This window comes from Phyllobates terribilis, unplaced genomic scaffold, assembly GCF_046119375.1.
Source record: "Phyllobates terribilis strain yellow unplaced genomic scaffold, ASM4611937v1 Scaffold_7__3_contigs__length_470593459, whole genome shotgun sequence".
Classification (NCBI taxonomy): Eukaryota; Metazoa; Chordata; class Amphibia; order Anura; family Dendrobatidae; genus Phyllobates; species Phyllobates terribilis.
This window is the reverse complement of record NW_027362767.1, coordinates 272,174,753-272,201,705: the sequence shown is the minus strand read 5'-3', so window position 1 is coordinate 272,201,705 and position 26,953 is coordinate 272,174,753. Positions and strand designations below refer to the sequence as shown.

The 26,953-nt window shown below is 48.7% G+C and overlaps 1 protein-coding gene across 3 annotated transcripts in view; it reads left to right on the top strand.

The window, feature by feature from the left end:
• The window catches only part of DIPK1B (divergent protein kinase domain 1B), a 132,491-nt gene that overhangs the window by 103,330 nt on the left and 2,208 nt on the right, over positions 1-26,953 (top strand). For all 3 annotated transcript variants that reach the window (XR_012247447.1, XR_012247448.1, XM_073640756.1), the window contains 2 exons: positions 24,114-24,221; positions 25,156-25,332. Coding sequence is in view for 1 of the 3 variants with exons in the window: in XM_073640756.1 (XP_073496857.1) it covers positions 24,114-24,221; positions 25,156-25,332 (285 nt within the window). In the remaining 2 variants the exon portion in view is untranslated. The remainder of the gene's footprint in view (positions 1-24,113; positions 24,222-25,155; positions 25,333-26,953) is intronic.

Here is a 26,953-nt window from a genome sequence, read left to right as displayed (position 1 = left end):
ACCCCTGGTCTTATGTGTGCCCTCCGCATCATCAGTCAGTAATTTCTGTTTGACGTTAGGTATAATGCGCCGCTGATCTTTAGCTGTTGTGAGGCGCCGCTGATCTTTAGCATCAGGACCCTCCGGACCAGCGACACCAACACAAAATAGCACTTTTTTGGGAGGACTGGAACTCTCAGCCTCAGCAGCCCTCTCACACTGCCGCCGCTTCTCAACTAAGTGATCAGCGCGGCAACAGCATTCAGAGGCGCCGAGGCTACTGGAGCTGCCCCCGACACCGGGCTGCTTCCCCCTTCCACTGAGGAGCGCACCACAGCATCATGGCCTGACCGAACGCCTGCCGCCGGGCCGCCCTCACTGTCCAGCCTCTCGACTGATGCACCTTCTGCTGCGTCCCCGCTACTACAAGCAGAGACAGAGCTCTGCTCCTCACTACCATGCTGTGTAATTTCCCCGCACCTTTGCACCGGATCCACAGCAGAACCTGGGCTGGGCTGGGTAACGGGGCTTATAAAGTGAGCTGAGCCTGCCGCCGACTCAGGGGGTACAGGGAGGGGGGCATATACGTATCTTACCGCTTCCTGCAGCTTTGGCTTGGTCTTCTTAGCCTTTTTGTGGCCCCCAGGTGCCTCTTTTGGTAGATCGTCACAAAGAAGTTTTGGAGGCACACTGGGGACTCCAGGAGCTTTATCTCCGCCATTAGCGCCCCTCCCTGGCCGCTGCTGTCACTGTCCTCCCTAGAGCCGGCAGAACTGCGACCGGATGTCATTGTCGCCTGTCCTGCAGGGAGCTCACTGCACGTGGCCTGCGGGTGACTTTTCAGGCTGCCAGGTGGGGCTTTCTGCTGGTCATCATCACTCTCATCATCCACCTGGCTCTCATGCTGCAGCCACATCTGCCTTTGATCTGTTATCAGCCATTTCTCTGAAGCGGTCTTCATTTATCAGTTTTTCCTTAAAAGGACCATTCTGCTCTCTGATGGTAGCTTTCTTTAGTTCCAGCACATGAATCTCACTGGTGAGCCTCTTTACCTCCGCCTGGAGTTTAGCCTTCCTCGATTTGGAAGCCCCCGCAGCTTTAGCGCTTGTGCAGAGCAGCTCCTCCCAGAGCCTCCTGACGAGCTTACTCGCATCTTCATACTCACGGAGGTGGCTCATGACCCGGGAGGCATACGTGGACACAGACTCCCGGGGTCTCTGAATCGCCCAACCTTCCTCAGTGATGTCGGCCTCACCTCCGTGAGCACTCAGCTTTCCTCCGGAAAGAGCGCCATCATGCACGCTGTCAGGCTTACCCTCCATGCTGGAAGCCTTGCGGCTTCTAGGAGTCTCCACAGTCCCGGGGGGAGTAGGAGCCACATTGCTGCGACTCCTGGTAGAGCGTCTCACCCCCGAGTCCTCCGATGTGCAGGCGGGTTGCTGGTTTCTCCTGCTCCCCGCCGGCCTGGTTCAGGAAGCAGAAGCCTGGGACTTGGCTCCATCACTCATCCCAGGAAACCCACTCCCTCCCTGGGTAGGAGAGAGAGCAGGGTCCCAGGTGGAGAGGTATTGGTTCTCAGGAGCACACAGCAGGATCTGCAGCCACCACACCCAAAATCACCACAGTGAGCAACAGCTGATCAGAGCTGCACTCACTATTCTGCTGGTGCAGTCACTGTGTACATACATTACATTACTTATCCTGTGCTGCTCCTGAGTTACATCCTGTATTATACTCCAGAGTTGCGCTCACTATTCTGCTGGTGCAGTCACTGTGTACATACATTACTTATCCTGTACTGATCCTGAGTTACATCCTGTATTATACTCCAGAGCTGCACTCACTTTTCTGCTGGTGCAGTCACTGTGTACATACATTACATTACTTATCCTGTGCTGCTCCCGAGTTACATCCTGTATTATACTCCAGAGCTGCACTCACTTTTCTGCTGGTGCAGTCACTGTGTACATACATTACATTACTTATCCTGTACTGATCCTGAGTTACATCCTGTATTATACTGCAGAGCTGCACTCACTATTCTGCTGGTGCAGTCACTGTGTACATACATTACATTACTGATCCTGAGTTACATCCTGTAGATCTTTTATTATAAAAATGAAAAACATAACATAAAATTAATAACCAGAAAATAAACAATGTAATGAACTGGTCCAGCCGCTCCCTCTCCCCTCACACACATATTATACATATACACGCAATAATAAGAACTTACACTACAGACTTCTGGTCCGGTTACCATAGAAAATAATAACCACAAACAATAAATAAAATAAACATAAACAAAATAAACAATAGCTGACAAATATATACAAACTTTTTTTTTTTAATTAATATAAAATAAATACTAACTATACAAATATATACAATACTAAACAAAACACCCCACACTCAAGCCCACCATTCCCAACCCCGGCACTGACCTGAAAGCTGGTCCTGCGTCTCATGCCTATATCCAACGTCCATAGGCCAGATCAGGCAGTGCCAGTTTTTCACCCAAATAACCAGTGTCCCTCAAGATGAACCCACCTCCCCCCTTTTCCTAACACTTACACCCAAATCCATATATACAATATATACAGAAACAAACAATACAATAACAAACAATACAATAACCACAACTAACAAAGCCCAAGTTCGGGCCTGCAGTCCTACATCACTGTCTACTGATCAAAACAAAACAAAATCTATGGTGTCAGCAGCAGCCCACCACCAGGAGAGGAGATGACCAGACTAGGGCACACTAAAAGAAAAGCACCTCCAGAGGACAGCGGCCCTTTGTGTACCCAGTCTCTCATACTCCAGAGAACGCACCTTCACCAGGTCACCGAGTATGGTCCTAAACACATCGTCCACTGGGAGGATATTCCGTTGCGTCGATACTAAGCACCGTGCGTTCCACGTGTGATACCTAACCACTGCGCTAACTAGAACTAAGGACCACCCAGGTCCCCGAATGCTCCTTAGGCCCATTCTGCATAAGAGAGACCGGCCAGCCGGGGTCAGCCAATGGAGGCGCCCACGCTGTTGTACACCTCTGTGTTAAAGGGACAACGAAGCAGGAAGTGGTCCATGCTTTCAAGCATGGTACCACAATGCTCTCGAGGACAGTTCCTGTCCTCAGAGCTCCTCCACTTCAGATTGTCCCTCACACACAGTTTCCCATGGAAGCAGCGCCAAGCCAAGTCCCAAAACTTTGAGGGGATCCTGATAGAATTGAAAAGATGCAGACCCACCCCAAGATCCCGACTTGGGTAATCCCTGAGCGCCAGAGGCCTCTGAAAATGGGTCAACAGAACCCTTTTGTCAAGGAGCTTCCTTGGCAGAGTCCTGACTTCCACATTCCCAGACCCCACCGGCGAATTACCTTCAGAACCACGGTAGCGTAAGCCGGGAGATGTCCATGCGGTGTGCGTAGATCCTTCACTTGCCCTCCTGTCTCCCATTCCTGGAAGAAAGGCTGAAACCATCCCCTACAGGAGAATACCCACGGAGGAGCCCTCTCTTTCCAGAGGTTTGCAATATTGATCTTAATGAAGGTATTCACAAGGAATACCACAGTGTTGACCATACCTAACCCTCCTAGTCTCCTCGTACGGTAAGTAACCTCCCTCTTGACCAGGTTCAGTTTATTCCCTAATAACAGTTGGAAGAACAAACTGTAGACCCGAGTCCAGAGAGGCTCCGGCAAGATGCACACACTGCCCAGATAGATCAGCAAAGGGAGCAGGTAAGTTTTGATCAGGTTTATCCTTTCCCTTAGGGTCAAAGACCAACCCTTCCATTGGTTCACCTTCTGAGTGGCGATCTCTAGCTTGCTGTCCCAATTTTGTTTGGGGTAATCCCCCTGGCCAAATTCGATGCCAAGAACTTTTGCAGAGACTTTGGGTCCTGGAAGGATGTCCGAGAGATCAAAACCAGGATCTCCTCCTCCCAACCAGAGACTCTCACACTTATCCCGGTTGATCTTGGACCTGGATGCCTCCGAGTAGCGATTTACCTCTGACATCAGCCATTCTGCCTCCCCATCAGAGGAAATAAAAACGGTGACGTCGTCGGCATACGCCACCACTCTCAGAGTGGCTTCCGGTGCTGTTTGATCCATCCCGATCCCAGCCAACGGTCCACGCTCCACCCTCCTAAGAAGCGGGTCAATCGCAAACACGTACAGCAGTGGGCTCAAGGGACAACCCTGGCGAACACCACACCCAACCTCAAAAGAGCTGCCAATCCAACCGTTCACAAGCGGGAAACTCTCTGCCCCAGCGTACAAGGTCTTAAGCCAATCAACAAACCCCCCCGGCAGGCCATACCTCAGAAGGACAGACCAGAGGTACTTATGATTAACCCGATCAAACGCTTTTGCCTGGTCCAATGACAACATGTACCCCTTCCAGTGACCAGCCTTACCCTGCTCCACCGCCTCTCGGACACAGAGTACAGCACTAATTGTACTGAGGCCCGGAACAGAGCAATGCTGGGCTCCCGAAAGGAGTCGGGGCACAAATTTCACCAGCCGATTAAACAGCACCTTTGCCAAAACCTTCCTGTCTGCATTGAGAAGCGCTATGGGACACCAATTCTCAATGCAAGATGAGTCCTTACCCTTTGACAAGATGATCAGGGCAGACCTCCTCATTGACTTTGGCAGAGTGCCCGAGGAAAGACACTCATTGAATACCTCAGTCAAGAGGGGAACCAAGGCATCCTTAAAGGAGTTATAGAATTCAGATGTTAAGCCATCTAGACCGAGAGATTTCTTTAGGGCAAGCCCTTCAATCGCCTACTTAACTTCCTCTTCCTTGATCATCTCTGTCAAAACGCCAAGAGAGGGGTCTACCCCTGGTTCGGGGACGGCGTCAGCCCGAAAAGCCGACATCTCATCCCAATCCAGATCCCTCTTCCCCAAGAGGTACGAGTAGAAGGATCTGACGACCTCCAGGATCCCTGATCTGGATCTTTTCAGGGACACCGCAGTGTCAACCAGTCCTGTAACAACTTTACTATTCACTGACATCTTGCAGTTTCTGTAAGGGTCGGGCGAGCGGTACTTCCCATAATCCCTCTCAAAAACCAAAGATGCGTGTCTATCATACTGACACCTCATTAGCAAAGATTTCACTCTGTAGATCTCCTCACGGCTACCTCCAGTTGAGACAAGATGCTCGAGTTTCCTCCTCAGTCCCTGATACAGGCGGTACCTGTACAGGCTCCTGAGGCTCGAGAGCTGGCGGAAGAATCTCGCCACCCTTTTCTTGAACATCTCCCACCACTCTGACGAATTGAGCCTCCAAAAGCCTCTTCCCATCCAGGGGGTCTCTGTAACATTCAGGGAAAACAAAATCATACAGTGATCGGAGAACTCCACCTCAACAACAGATACTGCTGAAGAGACGGCTTCCTCCTTTAAATAAAACTTGTCTATCCTGGACCTACAGTTACCTCTATGATAGGTGAACCCCTCGTGGCCTGCGGTGTGCCGGATGTGGACATCCACCAGGTGAGCCTCACTAGCTATACTATTAAGGGCGACGCTATCATAAGTCAGCTTGTCTCTGGAACCTCCTCTATCCCGGGGCCTCGTGACAGTGTTGAAGTCCCCTCCAAAAACGACCTGCCGACTCGTAAAAAAGTAGGGCTTGATCCTCATAAAGAGACACTTACGGTCCCACTTAGATTGGGGACCATAGATGTTAATGAGCCGAAGCTCCTGACCCTTCATGAGGACATCTAATATCAGGCACCTCCCCATTTCTAACTCAGTAACCCGTCGGCATTCTACCGGTGCGGTAAAAAGGACAGCCACTCCGCTATACCGCTCGGCTGCAAGAGACCAATAAGAGGGCCCGAGTCTCCACTGCCTCTTAGCGATAAACACCTCTGCCATATTTGGCAGCCTGGTCTCTTGCAAAAAGAAAATGTCAGCTTCAACCCGGCTGAGAAAATCAAAGGCCGCAAATCTAGCCATATTTGACTTAATGCTGGCGACATTAATGGACGCCAGCGTCAACGGAGTGGGTACCGCCATCATTGGTGATTGAGATAGATGGCTTTCTTCTTCCCACTCCCCTTATCCTCTGCCTCAGAGGAGGAATCCTTCCCCCTCTTTAATGACACAGAGGTGTCCATTCCCACATTTTTCCTTCTATTTTCGTCCTCTTCTCCGGACTCTGGGCCAGTTCCCCCCCCCAAGGACCTTGCATCCCCAGGAGAAGGAGACTCGGCACCCCCTGTAAGCTCCGCCGAAGCTGGAACCTCACCCTCAGCCTCCTCTTCTGAGGAAGAGATGTTATCAAGGGCTTGGAACCGGTTAGAAAGACCAACTAGAGGGGAGTCAGTTTTACCTTCCTTAGGTACCTTGGTCAGAGCGGGAGAAGATGTTTTATCTCCCTTCTTTCTCTTCTTTTTGGTGCCGAGCTTACGCTTGTTCTCTAGCCACCGCTTATTATCCTCATCCATACTTTCATAATGGGAGGATTCTGAGGCAGAGGCAGTTTCCTCCCTGTGGATCCTCCTGACCTCCTCATCCAACTCATCATCCCTCGGGGCCTCAGCAGCAACACTGGCATCCAGGACAGGGTTGCCCCAGTATCCTGTGGCTCGCCTTGCTCCCTCTCCTGTCTGCGCTTGTCTAGACGCCTCAGCTGGGCAGGCGTCTTTTTATTGCTTTTCTTCCCTGGCCCCTCAGCTCCCCCACCCCTGCTAGTCTCCTCCCCAGCAGAATCGGCCTCACGGCTTTCTCCCACCGGGGTCTCGACTGCATTAGCGAAGGAGCGAGGACAACAGCTGAATGGGTGACCTAACTCACCACACAGGTGGCACCTAATCTCCACACAAGAGGCAGCAAGATGGCCGACACCCCCACACAACGCACATTTCTGCACAGTGCAGTTTGACTGAAGTGTGTGGGGTCGCCGCACCTGTGACAGAGCTTCGGTTGCCCCTAGTAGAAGGAAGGCAGATGATGGAATGTGGGCAACCGTACCACCTGAACGCTTAAGTTTTACCATAAACGTCCAGGCCCCTGACCAGATACCAAACTCGTCGCGGTTTTTCTTTGGCATCTCCACCACCTCGCCATACCGACCAAGCCACGTCATGATGTCATAACAAGAAAGCGACTCGTTACGAGTCATCATGGTCACTTTCTTGATCTGGTTTTGGCGAGACACTGCCTGAACGGCAAAGTCTCGCCAGCCGGGCTCATTTTTTGCCAACTCATAATTCGTCCAGAAGAGCTCAAGCCCCTCCGGCCGAACAAAGCTGACATCAAACTCAGGCGTGGAATAGGGATGTATCAAGGCGTAGATGTCAATAGCCTTGAAGCCCATCCTCAGCAGGAGCTCCACAACTTTAGACCTTGGAGGACATGCATCACTGCCCCTCCACCGAAGACGGACCACATTCCTACGCACACTCCCTGGCCCGGCTGTTGGGAGTGACCACACTGTACCCCCCCTTTTTGCTCTCGGAAGGCCCCGAGGCCATGCCTCTCTATCCAGAAGGATAGATCAACCTCTCGACCCTCTACCATTAGTGATCTCTCCCCCTTCTTTAGAGCCTTCAGAAGGCGCCGTTGCAAAATGCCGTCCCCAAAGCCCGGAGACGAGGAGGATGCCCTATTTGACCCGGAGGTGACACTGGCATACCTCTGGACAGGCGTTGCCACCCCGGGGGGGCAACCGGACCAGTGACTACATCAGCCCCAACAGCATCACTATTACCCACCTCCATCTCACCCTCCACCAAACCAGCAACCACACCACTAGACAATGAATTGGCCTCATTCACACCCACCACCACATTCATTCCTGCTGGACCAGTGACAATGGTGGATGACCTTTTGACCTCAGCATCAGGCACAAGGGGCTCAGTCACCTCCATAGAACTGGAGCCAACCTCACCCCTGGTCTTGTGTGTGCCCTCCACATCATCAGTCGGTAATTTCTGCTGTTTTGAATTTGTAGTGATGCGCCGCTGTGAGGCGCCGCTGATCTTTAGCATCAGGATCTTCCTGACCAGCAGCGCCAACACAGAATAGCACTTTGGTGGGAGGACTGGAACGCTCAGCCCCGACAGCCCCCTCACACTGCCGCCGCTCCTCAACTAAGTGATCAGTGGCAACAGCATTCAGAGGCGCCGAGGCTACCGGTGCTGCCCCCGACACCAGGCCGCTCCCCCCTCCCACTGAGGAGCACACAACAGCATCGTGGCCTGACGGAACGCCCGCCGTCGGGCCGCCCTCACTGTCCAGCCTCTTGGCTGATGCACCTCCTGCTGCGTCCCCGCTACTACAAGCAGAGACGGAGCTCTGCGCCTCACTACCGCGCTGTGCAATCTCCCCGCACCTTTGCACCGGATCCACAGCAGAACCTGGGCTGGGCAACGGGGCTTATACAGCGAGCTGAGCCTGCCGCCGACTCGGGGTACAGGGAGGGGGGCATAGACATAGCTTAACACTTCCTGCAGCTTTGGCTTGGTCTTCTTAGCCTTTTTGTGGCCCCCAGGTGCTTCTTCTGGTAGATCGCCACCAAGATGGAAGTTTTGGAGGCACACTGGGGACTTCAGGAGCTTTATTTCCGCCATTAGCGCCCCTCCCTGGCCGCTGCTGTCACTGTCCTCCCCAGAGCCGGCAGAACTGCGACCGGATGCCATTGCTGCCTGTCCTGCAGGGAACTCGCTGCACGTGGCCTGCGGGTGACTTTGCAGGCTGCCAGGTGGGGCTTCCTGCTGGTCATCATCACTCTCATCATCCACCTGGCTCTCAGACTGCAGCCCCATCTGCCTTTGCTCTCTGGTATCAGACATTTCTCTGTAGTGGTCTTCATTTATCAGCTTTTCCTTGAATGGACCACTCTGCTCCCTGATGGTGGCTTTCCAGCAGGTGAATCTCACTGGTCAGCCTCTTTACCTCCGCCTGGAGTTTAGCCTTCCTCTGTTTGGAGGCCCCCGCAGCTTTTGCGCTTGTGCAGCGCAGCTCCTCCCGAAGTCTCCTGACCAGCTTACTTGCATCTTCATACTCACGGAGGTGGATCATGACCCGGGAGGCAGAGGTGGACACAGACTCCTGGGGTCCCTGCAGCGCCCAACCCCCCTCAGTGAGGTCGGCCTCACCTCCGTGAGCACTCAGCTTTCCTCCGGAAGGAGCGCCATCATGCACGCCGCTGTCAGGCTTTACCTCAATGCTGGAAGCCTTGCGGCTTCTGGGAGTCTCCACAGTCTCGGGGGGAGTAGGAGCCACATTGCTGCGACTCCTGGTGGAGCGTCTCACCCCCGAGTCCTCTGATGTGCAGGCCGGTTGCTGGTTTCTCCTGCCCCCCACCTGGTTCGGGAAGCAGAAGCCTGGGACTTGGCTCCATCACTCATCCCAGAAACCCACTCCCTCCCTGGGTAGGAGAGAGAGCAGGTCCCCAGGTGGAGAGGTGTTGGTTCTCAGAGAGATCAGGAGCACACAGCAAGATCTGCAGCCACCACACCCGTAATCAGCACACCGAGCAGCAGCTGATCAGAGCTGCACTCACTATTCTGCTGGTGCAGTCACTGTGTACATACATTACTGATCCTGAGTTACATCCTGTATAATACTGCAGAGCTGCACTCACTATTCTGCTGGTGCAGTCACTGTGTACATACATTACATTACTTATCCTGTGCTGCTCCTGAGTTACATTCTGTATTATACTCCAGAGCTGCACTCACTATTCTGCTGGTGTAGTCACTGTGTACATACTGTACTTTACTATCTGGGTCAGGGTCTGTGCACTGTGGATATATTTGGCTTAGACCCGGGGTTCTCGTCCGTGGTGTCTAATACTCGGCTTAGCTGCAGTCTCCAGCGCGGTTTCATGTATGACGACCTTGCCATTGATCTGTCAGTGGAGATCGTGTCCCGGCTGATTTACGTTAACTGCTGATTTATAAAGGATCGAGAACAGATTCAGTTATTTTCCTCATCAGGCGATGTCCGTTCTCAGTGTAAGCATCACACATGAAACCAACAAACCTCGACCCTGACAGAACTCATCCGCCTCGGCCTGGTAAAGACACGGCCTCTGTGGGGAACATGGGATATTAATGAACGATTATTACACACGAGCCAACACTGTAGATTACCAGACCGGGACACACAATGCATTAGTGACTGCATCCCAGTGTATCGTGTGTGATACTGTCTGCTGAGCTGTGTATCTAATCTTATCCTGTGTCATACTGTTTGCTGAGCCGTGTATCTAATCATACCCTGTGTGATACTGTCTGCTGAGCTCTGTATCTAATCCTATCGTTTGATACTGTTTGCTAAGTCGTATATCTAATCCTATCCTGTGTAATACCGTCTGACGAGCTGTGTATCTAATCCTATCCTGTGTGATAGTCTGACGAGCTGTGTATCTAATCCTATCCTGTGTGACACTGTCTGCTGAGCGGTGTATCTAATCCTCTCCTGTGTGATACCGTCTGATGAGCTGTGTATCTAATCCTATCCTGTGTGATACCGTCTGCTGAGCTGTGTATCTAATCCTATCCTGTGTGATACAGTCTGACGAGCTGTGTATCTAATCCTATCCTGTGTGATACAGTCTGACGAGCTGTGTATCTAATCTTATCCTGTGTGATACTGTCTGCTGAGCTGTGTATCTAATCCTATCCTGTGTGATACTGTCTGCTGAGCTGTGTATCTAATCCTATCCTGTGTGACACTGTCTGCTGAGCTGTGTATCTAATCCTATCCTGTGACACTGTCTGCTGAGCTGTGTATCTAATCCTATCCTGTGTGATACTGTCTGCTGAGCGGTGTATCTAATCCTATCCTGTGTGATACTGTCTGCTGAGCTGTGTATCTAATCCTATCCTGTGTGATACTGTCTGCTGAGCTGTGTATCTAATCCTATCCTGTGTGACACTGTCTGCTGAGCTGTGTATCTAATCCTATCCTGTGTGACACTGTCTGCTGAGCTGTGTATCTAATCCTATCCTGTGTGATACTGTCTGCTGAGCTGTGTATCTAATCCTATCCTGTGTGATACTGTCTGCTGAGCTGTGTATCTAATCCTATCCTGTGTGATACTGTCTGCTGAGCTGTGTATCTAATCCTATCCTGTGTGACACTGTCTGCTGAGCTGTGTATCTAATCCTATCCTGTGTGATACTGTCTGCTGAGCTGTGTATCTAATCCTATCCTGTGTCATACTGTTTGCTGAGCCGTGTATCTAATCCTACCCTGTGTGATACTGTCTGCTGAGCTCTGTATCTAATCCTATCGTTTGATACTGTTTGCTAAGTCGTGTATCTAATCCTATCCTGTGTGATACTGTCTGTTGAGCTGTGTATCTAATCCTATCATGTGTGATACTGTCTGTTGAGCTGTGTATCTAATCCTATCCTGTGTGATATTGTCTGCTGAGCTGTGTATCTAATCCTATCCTGTGTGATACCGTCTGACGAGCTGTGTATCTAATCCAATCCTGTGTGATAGTCTGACGAGCTGTGTATCTAATCCTATCCTGTGTGACACTGTCTGCTGAGCTGTGTATCTAATCCTATCCTGTGACACTGTCTGCTGAGCTGTGTATCTAATCCTATCCTGTGTGATACTGTATGCTGAGCTGTGTATCTAATCCTATCCTGTGTGATACAGTCTGACGAGCTGTGTATCTAATCTTATCCTGTGTGATACTGTCTGCTGAGCTGTGTATCTAATCCTATCCTGTGTGATACTGTCTGCTGAGCTGTGTATCTAATCCTATCCTGTGTGACACTGTCTGCTGAGCTGTGTATCTAATCCTATCCTGTGACACTGTCTGCTGAGCTGTGTATCTAATCCTATCCTGTGTGATACTGTCTGCTGAGCTGTGTATCTAATCCTATCCTGTGTGATACTGTCTGCTGAGCTGTGTATCTAATCCTATCCTGTGTGATACTGTCTGCTGAGCTGTGTATCTAATCCTATGTGACACTGTCTGCTGAGCTGTGTATCTAATCCTATCCTGTGTGATACTGTCTGCTGAGCTGTGTATCTAATCCTATCCTGTGTGATACTGTCTGCTGAGCTGTGTATCTAATCCTATCCTGTGTGATACTGTCTGCTGAGCTGTGTATCTAATCCTATCCTGTGTGATACTGTCTGCTGAGCTGTGTATCTAATCCTATCCTGTGTGATACTGTCTGCTGAGCTCCTGTATCTAATCCTATCCTGTGTGATACTGTCTGCTGAGCTCCTGTATCTAATCCTATCCTGTGTGATACTGTGCTGATATATGTTCTGGTATCTGGCCAGTAGTACTACGTTCCTCATTGTGCTGCGGACACATTTAGGGCTTGGCCCCTGATCTCTGCGGCCCCCCTGCGCCCCGTCAGGCTCAGGTTTAGGACTATAACCCCCATCATGTGGTAAGAGATGCAGATGAGCCCCCTCTTGCCCGTCAGATGCCTGTACACGCCTCGGCTGACCCTGCTGCCAGTTCTGTTCTGGTAACTGTGATTTTTGAGGTGAACGGCACCTGAGGGGAATTAGCGGACTCTCCTTCCTGACAACAGCACGTAGACGCCAGGCTCCATCCTCCGCCGCCACCGTGCAAGATTAATGGCTGGATAATGACGCAGTAATGAATCTGGCTGATTCCAGCGAGGAACTTATGGAATTGTCATGGAGATGGGAGACCAGAGTGAGAGAAAGGGCCTGGGCCTGGCCCTGGGACTGCGGGGGGCCACACAGACCCTCCATAACGAGCTCCCGACACTGTTACATTCTCGCAGTCTGCCTCATACTAACACCGGCAGGCAATTGTCAGGCGCCTTATGTTTCCTGCACAGGTGTCAGAACGGCGGCTACAGTGGTGCATCATGGGGCATGGGGCCTATTTGTTAGGAGACTTTACCTGTGTGACCTCTGAGCGGAAAACTTCTGCCACTTTCTCCCACTCTTTGCAGGTCCGCCTCTCGCTGTTTTGCAGTCCTTTGCTGTCAGTGAATGAGGGTCTCTTTTTTACCATTACTTTAGGCTGGGCCGGTTACACTGCCACATCACATCCAATGATTGTCTATGGGATCCCGCTGTAACCTATGGAGACCCCACAGAGGCAAGAAGCATGCTGGCATTGTGGGTGCAGGGCGCACTCTTTACCAGTAATGTGTGTGACCGTGCAGTCTATCTGCAACTTCACTTCTCTTTTTAGAGACAAATTTCAGGTCCAAAATAGTCGCACAATTGTTTGTGCTCCTGCTGACATGGAGGGCAAAGCGCGGTCCCATACAACCTACATTGCAGGCAGGGCTGGTTTTAGACAGAGTGGGGCACTGAGTAAAAGTTTAAAGTGGGGCCCTAAGTGCTTACATATTGCACAATCACACTCATTTTGGTTGTATTTATATGTGCAGAGTTCAGACCATTAAATGAGCGCAATCAACAATCCTGAAGTTGTTCGGCCCTTGTTTCCCGGCCTCTTTACACCGGCTGAGGAAGAATGATGGGGACAGACCGATAACTAATACAGTATCATGTTATCAGAAGCTCATCTGCAGCTTACACCGGGCAATGTGCTGCTGAGAACAAGGATTTTTGTTCCACCATAAACAATCCAATCATTTGATGAATAAACAGCATTTTCGTTGGGCGATTGGTGATGATTACACCTATGGACTCTCGTCTGTGCTACCGCTATTTATAAATGTGGATGCTGCATTCATACATCATATGTGACGCACACCTTGTATGTTACACACATATGTATAGACACACATAGCACACAAGCTTGTATACACAGAGCACATACATACAGATATACAGTATATGTATACACAGAGCACATACATATATACAGTATATGTATACACAGAGCACATACATACAGATATACAGTATATGTATACACAGAGCACATACATATATACAGTATATGTATACACAGAGCACATACATACAGATATACAGTATATGTATACACCGAGCACATACACACATGTATACAGAGCACAAACTTACATGTCTTCACACATATACTGTTGAAACCAGAAGTTTACATACACTATATAAAAAGATACATCTGCATGTTTTGTGTCTCTAACTCAGATGTTGCCAAAAAATCTGAAGCTTCCAAACACATGACATCATCATATGGGCAGTCCAGAATTGTTCAAAGGCATAGTAATCTTACTGTATGTAAACTTTTGACTTTACAGTAAGTAATAAAAATGCCTTAAAACATTTTCTCTCTCATTATTCTGGCATTTGGCAAATATTAAAAATTATGGTAATCTTAATTGACCTAAAACGGGAAAGGTTTATTCTGATTTCATGTCAGATATTGAGAAAAAAATGCATTTGTGTCTTTTTATACAGTGTATGTAAACTTCTGGTTTCAACTGTATATATTTATACAACACCAAGAGTCTATACATTATAGGCTCAACCGCACACACAGAGACACACAGACAGACAGACACTCACATGTACACTCACACCATTGAGTGTCATACAGGACGGGTCCTCCAGAGAGAGACGCTCTTTGTAACCACTTATACTATGACCAAGAGATGAGGATTCTGAACAAATGACTCCTTTAATTAATTAAGAATTACCTACAAATGTTTAATAAAATAAGTTTAAGGCTATGTGCCCACGATGTAGAAATGCCCCGGATTTTTCCTGAGCGTTTCTGCATCTCCCTGGCAGAAAAAAACGCATGCGGATTGTACATGCGGATTGTACATGCGTTTTTCCTGCCAGGGACATGCGGATGTGAAGCGTTCTTCACATGCATTTCCGCATGCGGATGTCAAGCGCTTTCCAAGCGATTTTAGCATCACTTGGAAAGTGCTTGACAACTTGGTCACACTATATAAATCCATCCAAACGGCATGGATTTATATAGTGTGACCCAAGAGAATGTCAAAAAATAAATCTATACTTACCTTCCGATGGCCCCCGCAGTCTTGCTTCACCGTCCCGGCTGCCGGCAGATCGCGTTACACTGAAGGACCTGCCGACGTCAGCGTCGCGTGACCCGTCACATGACTATGACGTCAGCGCAGGTCCTTCAGTCCATCGCGAACTGCCGGCGTCCGGGACGGTGAAGCAAGACTGCGGGGGCCATCGGAAGGTAAGTATATATTTATTTTTTATTTTATTCTTTATTTTACAGTTTTCTATGGTACCCAAGTCCGGAGGAGAGTCTCCTCTTCTCTAGACCTGGATACCATCAGCACATTAGAACGCATGGAATGCGCATCTACATATACAGTGATGCGGAATCCATGCGATCTAATGCAAGTCAATGGCGGCGAAAACGCAGCACTTCCGCAAAATAATTGGTAGTGCTGCGTTTTTTTCCACAATGATAACCCGCAGCGGAAATTTCCGCAGCATGTGCTCAGCACATGCGGATTATCATTGGGGAACCTGGCAGACCTTCTACTATGCGTTTTTTAAGCATTTCTGCAGCGTTTTTGCCGCTGCGGAAACGCTTAAAAAACACATGGTGGGCACACAGCCTTACAGACTGAAAAGTCAGTAAGAAGAACGTTTTCATAGGAACATCTACTTAACTGTAAATCCCTATGACAACACTTCCTGTCTTGTGCTGTTATGGGTTCACTAGGGTGGTAACTAGTGGAAATGTTGAACTTAATGTCTTGTAAGTTCTGCCTGATAACTATCTACACCAGGGGTCTCAAACTTGGCTGGGTAGATGGGCCGCACATGGAAAAAATTTGAATTTGGGGTGCCGCATGCTTTGCAGGTCAAAGTGCCATTTTCAGTGATACCAATTTTTTTTGTATACACCGTCTGAACATTTTAGCTGTGTTTATTTTATTTATAGCTTGGTTCGTTACGGATGTGACGATAATAAACATGCACTTTTCTGTGTTTACTTTAGTTTATATATAAAACAGCATTTTTAGTGGCAAAATATTTTTTCATGCTTTATTTTTAACTTTTTTTTTTTTAATTTTTACAATTTTGTTTCCCCCAATTGGCCACATACAGTAGTAATGTGCCCCATCCTGGTGGTCACCATCTTGTAGTAATGTGCCCCATCCTGGTCCCCACCTTGTAGTAATGTGCCCCATCCTAGTGGTCCCCACCTTGTAATAATGTACCCCCATCCTGGTCCTCATCTTGGAGTAATGTGCCCCATCCTGGTGGTCCCTATCTTGTAGTAATGTGCCCCCATCCTGGTCCTCGTCTTGCAGTAATGTGCCCCATCCTGGTGGTCCCCATCTTGTAGTAATGTGCCCCATCCTGGTGGTCCCCATCTTGTAGTAATGTGCCCCATCCTGGTGGTCCCCATCTTGTAGTAATGTGCCCCATCCTAGTGGTCCCCACCTTGTAATAATGTACCGCCATCCTCGTCCTCGTCTTGGAGTAATGTGCCCCATCCTGGTGGTCCCTATCTTGTAGTAATGTGCCCCCATCCTGGTCCTCGTCTTGCAGTAATGTACCCCATCCTGGTGGTCCCCATCTTGTAGTAATGTGCCCCATCCTGGTGGTCCTCATCTTGCAGTAATGTGCCCCATCCTGGTGGTCCCCATCTTGTAGTAATGTGCCCCATCCTGGTCGTCCTCATCTTGCAGTAATATGCCCCATCCTGGTGGTCCTCATCTTGCAATAATGTGCCCCATCCTGATGGTCCCCATCTTGTAGTAATGTGCCCCATCCTAGTGGTTCCCACCTTGTAGTAATATACCCCCATCCTAGTCCTCGTCTTGGAGTAATGTGCCCTATCCTGGTGGTCCCTATCTTGTAGTAATGTGCCCTCATCATGGTCCTCGTCTTGCAGTAATGTGCCCCATCCTGGTTGTCCCCATCTTGTAGTAATGTGCCCCATCCTGGTGGTCCCCAGTTTGCAGTAATGTGCCCCATCTTGTAGTAATGTGCCCCATCCTGGTGGTCCCCATCTTGCAGTAATGTGCCCCATCCTGGTGGTCCCCATCTTGTAGTAATGTGCCCCATCCTGGTGGTCCCCATCTTGTAGTAATGGTCCCCATCTTGTAGTAATGTGCCCCCATCCTGGTGGTCCCCAACTTGTAGTAATGTGCCCCATCCTGGTGGTCCCCACCTTGTAGTAATGTGGTCCCCACCTTGTAGTAATGTGCCCCCATCCTGGTGGTCCCCATCTTGGAGTAATGTGCCCCATCCTAGTGGTCCCCATCTTGCAGTAATGTGCCCCATCCTGGTGGTCCCCATCTTGCAGTAATGTGCCCCATCCTGGTGGTCCCCATCTTGCAGTAATGTGCCCCATCCTAGTGGTCCCCACCTTGTAATAATGTACCCCCATCCTGGTCCTCGTCTTGGAGTAATGTGCCCCATCCTGGTGGTCCCTATCTTGTAGTAATGTGCCCCCATCCTGGTCCTCGTCTTGCAGTAATGTAGCCCATCCTGGTGGTCCCCATCTTGTAGTAATGTGCCCCATCCTGGTGGTCCCCATCTTGTAGTAATGTGCCCCATCCTGGTGGTCCCCACCTTGTAGTAATGTGCCCCATCCTAGTGGTCCCCACCTTGTAATTATGTACCCTCATCCTGGTCCTCGTCTTGGAGTAATGTGCCCCATCCTGGTGGTCCCTATCTTGTAGTAATGTGCCCCCATCCTGGTCCTCGTCTTGCAGTAATGTACCCCATCCTGGTGGTCCCCATCTTGTAGTAATGTGCCCCATCCTGGTGGTCCCCATCTTGCAGTAATGTGCCCCATCCTGGTGGTCCCCATCTTGCAGTAATGTGCCCCATCCTGGTCGTCCCCATCTTGCAGTAATATGCCCCATCCTGGTGGTCCTCATCTTGCAATAATGTGCCCCATCCTGGTGGTCCCCATCTTGTAGTAATGGTCCCCACCTTGTAGTAATGTGCCCCCATCCTGGTGGTCCCCACCTTGTAGTAATGTGCCCCCATCCTGGTGGTCCCCACCTTGTAGTAATGTGCCCCATCCTGGTGGTCCCCATCTTGGAGTAATGTGCCCCATCCTGGTGGTCCCCATCTTGCAGTAATGTGCCCCATCCTAGTGGTCCCCATCTTGGAGTAATGTGCCCCATCCTGGTGGTCCCCATCTTGCAGTAATGTGCCCCATCCTGGTGGTCCCCATCTTGCAGTAATGTGCCCATCCTGGTGGTCCCCATCTTGCAGTAATGTGCCCCATCCTAGTGGTCCCCATCTTGTAGTAATGGTCCCCATCTTGCAGTAATGTGCCCCATCCTGGTGGTCCCCATCTTGTAGTAATGGTCCCCATCTTGTAGTAATGTGCCCCCATCCTGGTGGTCCCCATCTTGTAGTAATGTGCCCCCATCCTGGTGGTCCCCATCTTGTAGTAATGTGCCCCCATCCTGGTGGTCCCCACCTTGTAGTAATGTGCCCCATCCTGGTGGTCCCCATCTTGGAGTAATGTGCCCCATCCTGGTGGTCCCCATCTTGCAGTAATGTGCCCCATCCTAGTGGTCCCCATCTTGCTGTAATGTGCCCCATCCTAGTGGTCCCCATCTTGCAGTAATGTGCCCCATCCTGGTGGTCCCCATCTTGCAATAATGTGCCCCATCCTGATGGTCCCCATCTTGCAGTAATGTGCCCCATCCTAGTGGTCCCCATCTTGTAGTAATGGTCCCCATCTTGCAGTAATGTGCCCCATCCTGGTGGTCCCCATCTTGTAGTAATGGTCCCCATCTTGTAGTAATGTGCCCCCATCCTGGTGGTCCCCACCTTGTAGTAATGTGCCCCCATCCTGGTGGTCCCCACCTTGTAGTAATGTGCCCCCATCCTGGTGGTCCCCACCTTGTAGTAATGTGCCCCATCCTGGTGGTCCCCATCTTGGAGTAATGTGCCCCATCCTGGTGGTCCCCATCTTGCAGTAATGTGCCCCATCCTAGTGGTCCCCATCTTGCAGTAATGTGCCCCATCCTAGTGGTCCCCATCTTGCAGTAATGTGCCCCATCCTGGTGGTCCCCATCTTGCAATAATGTGCCCCATCCTGATGGTCCCCATCTTGTAGTAATGTGCCCCATCCTAGTGGTCCCTACCTTGTAGTAATGTACCCCCATCCTGGTCCTCGTCTTGGAGTAATGTGCCCCATCCTGGTGGTCCCTATCTTATAGTAATGTGCCCCCATCCTGGTCCTTGTCTTGCAGTAATGTGCCCCATCCTGGTGGTCCCCATCTTGTAGTAATGTGCCCCATCCTGGTGGTCCCCAGTTGCAGTAATGTGCCCCATCCTGGTGGTCCCCATCTTGCAGTAATGTGCCCCATCCTGGTGGTCCCCATCTTGCAGTAATGTGCCCCATCCTGGTCCTCGTCTTGGAGTAATGTCCCCCATCCGGTAGTAATGCCCCATCCAGGTCCCCATCTTGTAGAATTGTCCCCTGCGCTGTTCTTCACACACACATAAAAGAAAAAAAAAAAAAAGATTCTTCTCACCTGTTCTCCATTCCCTCGGCGTCCTTTGTGCACATAATGCCCGCAGGCACAGACCCCTTGACGATCCCGACCTGGTCCAGGAGGTGCCGCCGACAGCAGCGCTGCATTGCTGCGTACTGCGCGCAGAGACCGTCTCCCAGCACAGCATTTCCAATGCCAGCCGCTGGCCAATCACAGGCCAGCAGCTGACATCTGCCAGCAGTGACGCCATACTCATCTGCGTCCCAGCACAGCGATCAGCTGCTGGCCTCTAATTGGCCGGTGGCTGGCATTGGAAATGCTGTGCTGGGAGACCGTCTCTGCGCGCAGTACGCAGCAATGCAGCGCTGCTGTCGGCGGCACCTCCTGGACCAGGTCGGGATCGTCAAGGGGTCTGTGCCTGCGGGCGCATAAAGCAGCCTCAGGGGCCGCATGCGGCCCGCGGGACGCGTGTTTGAGACCTCTGGTCTACACATTTAGGAATTAATGAAGTCCTTTAACCCTGAGGACATTTTATAGATATGATTATTTATTTTTTTTTTAGTTTGTTAGTAACCCTGTCATGGACATCCGAAGAATGAAACCTGCAGGGTGCGCTCGTGCTGCTATTATATGGCTATTACAAGAATTTTAACCCCTTCACCCCCAGGCAATTTTCAGTTTTTACGTTTTCTTCTTCCAGGAGCCATAACTTTTTTATTCTTTTGTCTACACAGCCGTATTATGGTTTGTTTTTTTTGCAGGAGGAGTTGTACTTTTGATTGACACCATTCATTCTACCACACAGTGTCTTGGAAAACAGGAAAAAAAATCCAAGTGCATTGAAATTGTAAAAAAAAGTGCAATTCCAAAATGTATTTTTAAGTTTCTTATTTACCATGTTCACTATACGGTAAAACTGACCTGGCACTATAATTCTCCATGTGAGTATGAGTACGCTGATACCAAACATTTATAGGTTTTTTTTTTATTTATGTGGTGAAAACAAAATTCTGAAATTTGTAAAAAAATAATTTTGCTTTTGTCGCCATTTTCCAAGACTCAGAAAGTTTTCATTTTTCGAGATATGGGGCTGTGTGAGGGATTTATTTTTTGCACCCTGAGCTGACATTTTTACTGATACCATTTCGTGGTAGATATGATGTTTTGATTGCCTCTTATTGCGTTTTATTGCAATATTGCAGCAGCCAAAAAACATAATTTCTGGCGTTTTGATTATATTTCTCCTTACACCGTTTACTGATCGGATTAATTTACTTTATATTTTGATAGATCTGACTTTTATGTGGAAAGTTGACACTTCAGTCTTCACGTCACTGTGTAGCCACAGCATTAAAGAAGTTGCCCACTGCTTGGACTACTCCTTGTCATCCCCCATGCTTGGCCCAGATAAAATAAAAAAGCCTATACTCACCTTCCATGCTGACACGTGACGCCGTTGCCCAATCAGCGCTGGTGTCACCTCCTGTCTAAATGAACATTAAGAGGAAGTCAGAGATCAGCCGCAGCCTGGACTTCGATTTGCCCGAAGGCGATGACAGTGACGCCAGCAATGATTGGGCGACGGCGTCACGTGTCACAACAACAGCATGAGAGCCCCGAGGAAATCGAGTGCCGATACCACGGGAACGGCGTCAGCATGGGAGATGAGTATAACCTTTATTTTATCGGGGCCAAACATTTAGTTCAAGAAGGGTTGCTCAAGTAGTGGATATTTATAATATTTTTTGGTGCTATTTTTTTTCGTTATAGGATTCTATGGGAAGCATGCAAAAAATACATATAAAAAACACAATTGCATTTTTTAAGTGGAGATTCCAGATGATTCTACAATGAAAAATTGTGCAGCAAATTGGCCTCAAAAACAGATAATAAAGAGCCGTAATCAACTTCGACTGCTAGTGCATATTTTGTTGCGGGCACCTGCAGAACACAAAGTGCAGCATTTTTGTGCATGTGTGACTCGCACAGGAGCAGGACCGGGTCAGAACCGGTTTTAAGTCTCTGGATATGATGAAGACTAAGATCTGAAATCTGGAGTCTACTGGGTACTAAAATGTCAGTATGTCACGCACTGCCTATTACATGGTGACGAAATTCAGACTCAGGGCCTCTCATAAAACCAACTGTGAACACTGCAGCTTCCAGCATCCTATTCAGAGTCATTGTCAGGTCCATTACCAGGTAGCACTGAGGCCAGGACAGATGGCACTGGTACCCGTCCAGTAAAGGATGCCAATCGCCCTGGTAGCTGCTGCCAGTCTTGTGCGTTGACTGCACCATAAACTCAAAAATCTCTTTTAAAGCAAAACTTGATGACGCAGGCTGGTATTTGCATGAGATTACTCGGAGATTTAGTCTTCTGGGAGCTGCGCGGCTCTTACAAGTGGCTCGCGGTCATTAATATTCATTACGAGGAGCCGGCCTTTTGAAAACCAGCTCTGTTCAATGCAGCAGAAAGCAGAAAAGCTGAGTTTTGAGGACATAAAAACCGGAAAGAAATCTCTTTTGCATTTTGATAATTGTGTATATCGATTGTTAGGCTAAATTCCCACAATGAGTGTTTGGTGAGTTTTTTTACGCTGTGGATTTTTGAAAAAAATACAATTAACCTATTTTACTTAATGGGTGCAGAAAATCTGCAACATCAAAAACTCACCACAGGCTCATCATGGGAACACAGTCTTAATAGAAAAAGCCGATGAGACCCGAGGAGGGAAGATGCCTGTTACTGTGGACGCTGCACCTAATGCTGTTGCATCTGTTTGCTCTTAGTGCTTTGTATTTCTCATGGATTGAATTAGAGGATTAGGCCCATTTTCATTTATTTCCCTTTTTTTTTTTTGAGATCCATAAGAAGTTTTTTTTTTTTTGAAGAGCGCTCAGACTAATGCACTTCAGTGAGCACACCAGATGATCCTGGAGCACGGACAGAGAGGCGCACTTATCGGAACCAAACACCTGCTGCGTTCTGCAGACCTAATTCCATTACGCCTTGGCCGCTAACCAGATACTAGGGAATTTGGGAGTCTCTGAAGCTTCATCTCTTTTCACTTTCTGTCTCTTCCTCATCCAAACATATGAACCGAGCTGCAATTCCTTTGTAGGCTTCCCCCAAAAATAAAAAAAGAAACATAAATGTGAGATTTCCGCCATGAGGCTGTTTTTCATCTGCTTTTAAGGGACATGAGAGAGGTTGACAACCACTGTCACAGCTCCTATGAGGGTTGTCACCCAGCTTTTCAGGATTTAGGTCAGTGGTCTCCAACTTGTGGCTCTCCAGCTGTTGCAAAGCTGCACGTTCCTGCATGCCCTGAGGGCGTTTGCCTGTCTGGTTATGCTGGGAGTTGTGGTTGTGCAGTAGCTGTAACACCACAGGTTGGAGACAGAGGTTGGCGGAGCATGCTGGGAGTTGTACTCCTGTCTGGGTACGTCCAGTGCCGCTGTGGACAGTTCAGTCTGGAGTTCGGCTTTGTTTGAAGCTTCATCAGTCGCTTAGTAAAAAGACCAGAAACCTGTAATTTGTCCGAATTACCAGCTCAGAACCTGTCTGCTTTGTTCTCCGCTGGTTCCCAGTGTCGGTCAATGAATCCTTTGTCCACGTCCCTCCTGTCCTGCGGGTAAGATGTCAGGGTCCTGAAGGAATAAAACCAGGTGCTGATGCCTAGGAACATGTGCTTGTGTTCTTAAAGAGGAATCGCAGATTTTCTCTCTCTTCCTAGACATGTGTGACCCATGGAGAAGTGCTGCGGCCCTTCCTTCTACGATGTGGGGTTGATCTCTCCCTACTAATGTTTTATGGCATTTTAGCAAATAAATGTGCATGAGAGAGGGATTTGCAGCGGACTTTTGCGGTTTGCTGCGGGAATGGCCCCCGACATCTCGTCCTGATTTATGAACAGTATAAAAAGAGATTTTCAGCTTTTTGCCTCCACCAGGGTCTGGTCTATAAGCGACAGTAAAATACCCCTCTCCAGAGTCCATATTCCGTCTGTCGTGGTTTTACAGGTAATTTGCTTCTCCCTGTGGCGCAGGCATGGCCTCCGACCTGCAGAATATTCCTGTCCCGTCCCCCATTAGGAGATGACAACGTTGCAGATATTTCCGCAGTTTGGAGCAGCTCGGGGAATGCAATTAAAGTTGAGCTTGTTGAAAATGGCTTTGTGCCTTAAAGATGCTGGCAGATATTTTGCGGTGAGCGGCCGGCTGCCACTCTGTTTTAATTAAGGTACTTGTGCGTCTGTCAGATGGTGGTTACTGTTAAAGACGGACTGATAACAATGTATTGACCCGGCGTCTACTGGGACTAATTTATTTATTGAAGTCTGTAAGGAAGCTTCAGCTATAGAGAGTCCGCACCGCCTGCTACCTGGGGAGGGAGGAGGGCGAGGAAAGCACAAAATCGCCATCTTACATGCTGCGGATTTTATGGGATTTAAGGAAGGACAGTGAGATTCCTTCTAAAAAACGGCAATCACATTGCGTCAAGTCATATCCCAAAAATTTAATCTGAACTGAATCTGTCCATCGAATTGTAAATGTAAACCGTGCACAAAATAAATAAAAATGTTTAAAAAGTATATGATGAAGTTGCAAAACCATTTTTTTCCATGAGAAATCCTATAATCACCAAGTCTACATGAAATTGATAATGTCTTTTGAGGTGCAAAGAGTTGGGGGGGGGTCTTTAGGCTAAACGCCCCGTTGCAGCACCCCCCTAACCCTGCTGTTTGTCTTTCTTCCAGTGCGACCAGTACAAGAAAGGGATTATTTCCGGCTCGGCCTGCAAAGACTTATGTGACGACCACACACTGGTCTTCCATCAGTGCCTGTCCTCCTCGCCCACCCACCAGGTATTACGCTGTAGACCGTGATATATAGGTGAAGGTTAGCGATCGACGGGTTTATAAGGAGAATGTATGCGAGATACTGGGGAAGGCGGATTATACTACAGATATGTAAACTGGTGCAAGAAAATGTCACCACTAGTAACTGATGAGATTGCAACGCCTACTAAAGAAGGAGCTCAAAATGGCGATCAGTCCGTCTGCTAGAATAAAGAGCAAAAGTCTGCAGTACGGTGTATGTGAAAAATCTGCTGAAATCAGTGCATGTGACCCCAGCCTTTCCTAATGTCTACTGGTAACATTGTCATTGTCTAATTTCTGAAGATTTCAACCTTTGCAATGTATACATGGCAGAAAATGAACACCATGTGTAGTCTAAAGGCCCATTCAGACAAGCCGATAATTTGGAACATGTCTTACCCTCATTCGCCGAGTATTGAATTGTGTAATCAGGCCGACAATCACCTGAAGAACCAGCAAACCACTCGTTCATCTGGTGATTGGATCGTTGATGACTTTCAGCAGCACATTGACCGGTGTAGCTCGGACATGCTGCTGCTGACGACATGGTATTTTATGCTCACAGAATGGTCGTATTAACAATTGTTCTGTGCACGTATTTCGGGTCGGCCCGTCTACACAGGCATATCCGCATCTCAGCAGTTATGTACAGACATGACAGCACCACCGCTCACCAGCAGACAACCCCTTTATTATTACATATAAGGAATTTTTGTTACTATATCTCTTGATAAGAACACCCCTCTTTTGTCTCGGGTTCATGTTCCCTGCAGTTGACTGTAATCAATGAGACTTTTTTTTTAGATTTGTTGAAATGTCACAAATGTCATTAGGAAACCTTGGCAACCATTGTCAGGGCTGGACGCGAGAGGTCGAATGGGTCCAAACCATAGTAAAAGGATATTTCTGTATTCTGCAGGTCTACAGGGGGCTATGGAGCGACCGAGAGGTCATCATTAAGTGCGGGGTGGAGGAGAACTTAAAAGTAGACAGTAACCCGGACGCCGTCCCGCGGAGGGAGCTCGTCCTGTTTGATAAACCCACAAGAGGGACGTCCATGGACGAATTCAAGGAGATGCTACTGAACTTCCTGAAGGTGAGAATGGAGGGCGCTGGGATTACAAAGGAAGAAGATCCAATCCCCCATAGAAACAATTGGCCAATTGGAAAGTAGAGATGTCACTGCTGCGAGATATAATATTTTATGTACAGCTGTGTTGTCGCAAGAATGATATAATCCATAAAGGACCAGTATCGCCCAGCCCCTCTACCCCCGCCAAATATGCCTACTTAAAAGGGGTTGTCCACTACTTTATAAATCGCCCCCACCTGTCCGAACAGCTTTAGCCACGCATATTTGTAATTGCTGCCAGTCACGTCATTCATTGTGTCTCTACAATTTTTTCTTCCGGCTTCTGGATTCGGACCGGTTGTCACTGTGCCCCCTCCAGAGATGGTCACCAATGCTTCACGCAATCTGTCTCAATCCATAGCCCAGAGGAAGTGCAGATAAGATGGAAAGTCACCGGAAGGAAACGGTGAAGAGAGGCACTGAATCGCATGCCCGGCCGTGATATGACGGCTTAGAAACGTGTTCATGTAATAAAAGCCGATAACAAGTGCTTGACTGCAGCTGTTAGGACAGATAACGGCAGGGTGTAATGTAGTGGACCTGCCCTTTAAAGGGGTTTTCCCATGAACAAAAGTTAATTTTAATCCATAGATCTTGGAATGATAATAATTTCCACAATTGGATGGGTTTAAATAAAATGTTCCTGTGCTGAGATAATCTTATAAATGTGCCCCTGCTGTGTACTGTGTAATGGCTGTGTCTGACCGTGCAGGAACATGGTCTGATCATACCACATCTCCTGGGCAGGGGGGGAGGGGGAAGCAAAAGAGAATACAGATATTACAGCACGGGATGACAGCTGACTCTTTCTTTGAAGTAAAACATTGTTTAAAAACAGACAGGGGAATGTTTTACCTCAAAAAAAAAGAATCAGCTGTGATCCCCAGCTGAATATCTGTATACTATCTTTAGCTCTCTGCCCTACTCAGGAGATGTGGTATGATCAGACCATGTTCCTGCACGGTTATCTCAGCACAGGAACATTTTATTTAAACACATCCAATTGTGGAACTTATTATTATTCCAAGATCTATTGATTAAAATGAACTTTTGTTCATGGGAAAATCCCTTTAAGTAACAGAGGAATAAATATATATCCTGTAATGGAACATAAGTTCATCAGTACCTTATTATTTAATACGGCTCAGTAAGTATAGGATGTCTGAAAGGGGTTGTTTGTAGCATGGCTCTTCTGCAGTGAGAGGTAATCGGGTCCGATGTCATTGCGTCCTCACGTACCTGTTGATAGTGCGTAGGTCCCTGCTGATTTTCTTTCCCACAATGTTACCAAAGGCAAGTGAAAAACTGTCTGTGCTGAAGACATGAGCGCCACTATTACCGATCTCTAACCCGTGTCTGGTGCATTAGGGGTGTATGGTCATAAACTGAAATACGTGACCTTCCCTTCTGCATCTATCAGCCAGTCACAAGTTTCTCATTTGTCTGGGGACAGTCACCGAACTACCACCGCCAATCACTGCGAGCCGTGGTGACCTGTCATCCTTATGACCCTGTAGCAATTAGTGTCAGCACAGGACCAGAGAATCGGTTAGCATTAGGACCACAGTCTTTTCTGTGCATCAGT